This window comes from Meleagris gallopavo, chromosome 6 (assembly GCF_000146605.3).
Source record: "Meleagris gallopavo isolate NT-WF06-2002-E0010 breed Aviagen turkey brand Nicholas breeding stock chromosome 6, Turkey_5.1, whole genome shotgun sequence".
Taxonomy (NCBI): Eukaryota; Metazoa; Chordata; class Aves; order Galliformes; family Phasianidae; genus Meleagris; species Meleagris gallopavo.
The window spans coordinates 18,897,608-18,901,802 of record NC_015016.2 but is presented as its reverse complement, the minus strand read 5'-3'; the positions used below and the strand labels follow the sequence as shown (position 1 = coordinate 18,901,802).

At 36.4% G+C, this 4,195-nt stretch overlaps 2 protein-coding genes across 2 annotated transcripts in view; one reads left to right on the top strand and one right to left on the bottom strand.

Moving 5' to 3' along the window:
* Window positions 1-593: 593 nt before the first annotated feature.
* On the bottom strand, window positions 594-2,248 carry UMAD1 (UBAP1-MVB12-associated (UMA) domain containing 1; the record flags this gene model as incomplete). Its single annotated transcript, XM_010712666.2, has 1 exon — window positions 594-2,248. A coding segment is annotated over one exon (297 nt), but the record flags the coding sequence as incomplete, so codon positions are not given.
* A 113-nt stretch (window positions 2,249-2,361) lies between these two features.
* Window positions 2,362-4,195, top strand: part of LOC100543207 (islet cell autoantigen 1) — a 43,774-nt gene continuing 41,940 nt past the window's right edge. Inside the window, exon 1 of the mRNA XM_010712665.3 lies at window positions 2,362-2,382. Coding sequence (XP_010710967.1) covers window positions 2,362-2,382 — 21 coding nt within the window. The remainder of the gene's footprint in view (window positions 2,383-4,195) is intronic.

Below are 4,195 nucleotides of genomic sequence, written 5' to 3'. Positions count from 1 at the left end.
AGCACAGCAGAGCATGACTCTGACAAGATATAATTATTATAGATGGATTATCTAGCTTTAATCAAAAACAAATGCCAAAAAAAGCTATGTGCTGTCAGCTGACAAGGGAAGAACGAGTACTGTGAGTTTGTTGGCTTCTCAGCAGCATCGTGCAGTTCTGCTTCCAGTCCAGCTGAGCTGGAGAGACATTTCAGGTTTGAGATGTTCATCTCGAATGGAAACATTCTGTTTGTTGAATGGTTAATTTTTAAAGGAGAAATATAAAACAATCATGGAAATTAAACAGTGTTTCACGTATGTTCTAACTAGAAAAATCAGCACACAAAACAGTTCTAAGCAGCTTTGTAAAATTAATTCTTCCCTCTAAGGGGCCTGAGTACTCTCAGCTCACAGCAGCAGTGTCATCAACACCAACCAACCATTGCACATCACCAACACAATGCACAAAATACAGCAGATGAAGGTGTGACAGACTCACTGAATACCCTGATTTTAAAGTGACACTGAAAAAATTTTCTAAGTTAAACAATTTCAAGCTCCCACGAAGTCTCAATGGTCACTGCTACAGAAAAGAAAACAGGTCAAGCCAAGTATTAATTGTCACACATTATCTGACAGTTATTTATTGGTATGCAGTACACTTACTTTCCCTGAAGCAAGTATTTCAGAACATTTATGAACAGAACTGTTAAACATATACTAACAAATTCACTTATATACATACATTAAAAAAGATTAAATCTTAAACATGAATATGTAACAACCTAAGACATTCACAATGCAATTTTTCCATCCTTTATGGTATTTATCTCAAATACCTACAGAATGTAAGTCTGAAAAAATATATATTTTGAGCTACCACAGAGCATAAAAATATATGGAATTACCTACTAAGATTTGGCACAACATAAATACCCCAAGAGAGAAAACAAGTGTAATCTTTTGTGCAACACAGAGCGTTACTCACACAAATCACGGTATTACATCAGAGAGCTGCTGCTCATACACAGCAACTCTGGTTTTAGTTGGAAAAAACATGCTGGAAGCATGTGAGTTAGGGACACAGTGGTCTGTGAGAAAGCATGTTTAGGTACTTAGCCATCTAATTTAGCTGGATAAGAAACAATGTAATGTTTTCCTGTTGTTAAACATTGCCATCTGTATCTCTGGCACACAAATTAAAAAAGGAGGGTGTGACCATTAAAAGTACGTGTCCTGAGATTTCCTTCTTTAGGGGGCAAAGAGGTTAAAATGGAAAAGCTGATCCGTTTATAAATCAGGAACACATGTGGTAGTGAGAACAAACAGCAGCCAACAGGCAGCCTTATAGGACTTCTCCAGGCAACAGGAATGGCACAAAATGAGGGCACAAAAATAACATCTACAGGTAAGAGAATGGAGCAACCCACAGTCACCTTTAAACTGGTAACCAATCGTATCAAGTACTCCAAATTATTTCAGTACTCAGAATTAAGTCTGAGTTTTAAAACTTATCTCTTGGAAAACTCTCTGTCCAGTAGTACAAAGAAGCACGTTTTACTATTAACACTGGCTTCTATCTGCAGAAAATCAAAGGTGATCTAAAGAAACACGTTGAGCAGGATCTGCATGTTTATTACCAGAATGAAAAACAAAACAGAGCAGTTGCACTCAGACTTCATCTTTATGAAAAGTTTGTGTCTACAGCCTACCTATGAGAAGCAGATACCAACAGCCAGCATCAAACTGAAACAGTTTTGCTTGATTTCTTTGTAGACAGACAGAACACTTAACACAGTAAGTTACAGTCCACTTCAATCTAAGGAATATAACATAGCACTGAATAACAATCCTTTTGATCCAATGGATCTCGTATCAGTGGTAGGCCCCCAAAATATTAAGCTGCTCAAACTAAATCTTTATCTTCACATTCAGACTTTTCCCTTGACTCACAGAAAAGATCAAGAAAATATTATGGCTCACAAAGTACAGAATTTTCAAGCGTAAAGTCGTACCAAAATCTTGATAAATTGTCATTGATGTTGTAGGTGAGCAGTCGGTCAGGAACATCATTATGGGTGCCCTGTACTGCTAACACATGTGGTGCCAGGGCAAAGGGTACATCGCTTAGAAGATCTGACATGAAAGGGCTGCTTTCCAAATTTTGGCTCCTCTCATTTCCCACCTCTGCTCTCGATAGAGTCAATTCCGATCGGTGCCCTGTATTTATCTGAAGAGAACAGAAGAACAGTAATTCAGATGCTACACATCAGGCAGATATGGCTTCCTATCATGAACTATTAATAAATAAAAAAAAAACAAACAACCAAAAGTAGTTCTAGAGTTTAGTTCAGCTAGATCTGAAATAGCAAATCTTAATGCATGTTGATCAAATTCTTTGAGGTAAGTTGGTTTGAATTAAGGCTGAAAACAACATTTTTTTTCTTGTTTTTTGAAAGATTAACATAATTTCTCCTATTTAATATTGCTCTGCCTTTAAGAAAATCAAGGCAGGTGGGACATTGTCTTCAAGTTTAGGGGAAAATACTCTTATACAATTCTTTTTATAAACCAACAAAGCTCCTGTTTAGATAGAAAGTTATGTCCATTCTACCCTTCTACAGCCTTTCAGAAGTCACCTATAAATGTAGGACTCTGTTTAAACAAACAACAACGCGAAACCCGAATTACCAGCTCCTGCTCTAGCTCTTTCAAATTACTACTGATCACGATCTCCAATTTAAAACAGAGTTGTTTCACTGACTAGTAAGGTCTGCTAACTGTGCTTTATAGAGCATTAAAAAAGCACAGTAAACAAAACTATAACAGACAAACTAAAACCAAACGTACAAAGCCCATAAAACAAAACCAACAATGAAATAAAAAAAATCCTGACTTACGGAATAAGTTAAGGTAATTTATGGAAAATGCCATCAGATAGAATGGTGAACACAACAGTCGTACAAGCTTTGATACTGGCTTACCAGAATGACTTTAGTAACCGTCTATCCTAAAACTTTTACCATGTTAAAAACAAAGAAAAGACTACTTACTCTGCCTCTGAAAGCAAATCTAACTTACTCTACTATTTCTAGCAACCAAGTGCTATTCAAACTAAGAGTTCACACAATCTCGAAGAATAAAATGATTGCCATAGGGATTTCCATTTTATATAAGTACACATAGAAAAATATTCCAATTTGACTCCCTCAAAAGTGCTTAACAAATCATGTAAAAGCCAAAACCATTATACATTAATTTCTGATTGCAGTCTTGACTTCTTCCTTCCAACCTTCCATGCTCAGCACACATTCAGAAAAATCTGTGAGTAAGGAAGAGAAAGTACTGAAAAACCACGAACTGTAAGTCAGTAAGTTCAGGAAAACTCCTACAACCTCTTGTATTTGTCTCTTGTATTAGCAGAGCTATCTGCAAATTGAAGAGCAGCAGCTCTCGCTTTCAAAGGGATCTCAGCTTCTGTAGTTGCTGATCAGTTAGCAACACTTAAGAGAAGCCTTCCTTCTTGTCATGGCCAAATAAGCTTAAGGCGTTGTAACAAAGCTCAAATCCATTTTTCTGATAGAGACATATTGGCTTGCTAAGAACTCTGTTGAACACATAGAACATTTCTTTATAATGGTAGCTATACTTACCTAAAAAAATAAAAATAATTAAAAAAAATCCTCCACCACACTTGAAATATGTACCTAAAACTTGTAGCTGCTCAAAGCTTCAAGACATCCTATACTGTTCTGTTCTGCTCATATCTTTTAGACTTCTTCCTGAAAGAACAAAGCTGTGGAGCTTTCACTGAGGTGCTAGTATTTGCTTCTATTACATTAGTCTCATATTCTAAAGAGGAAAGTGGAGCCAGAAAAGCCCAAATGAAAAACAGGAAAAGGTTACATCTAGGAATCGATTAAACCAGATCTTCAAAGAGCCTCCCCCACTCATGTGTTCCAGGGAAAAATGATCTCCTGCCGTCCTATTCTCATAGCTTGGGCAATCATTTGAAATCCTTGAAATCTAATGTTTATTTTGTTTGGCAAATTATGCTTTTAAGAACATCTTTTTCTGTCTTAATTGTCCCACAAGCTGGATGAACTCAATTTACAATGGAAATCAGAGAATCAGCTGGCAAATCTAACTTCAAGGAGAAAAAAATTAGAGAGCATAAAGCATCCCAGATTTTCTTCTTTTTTTCTTTTTTCTTCTT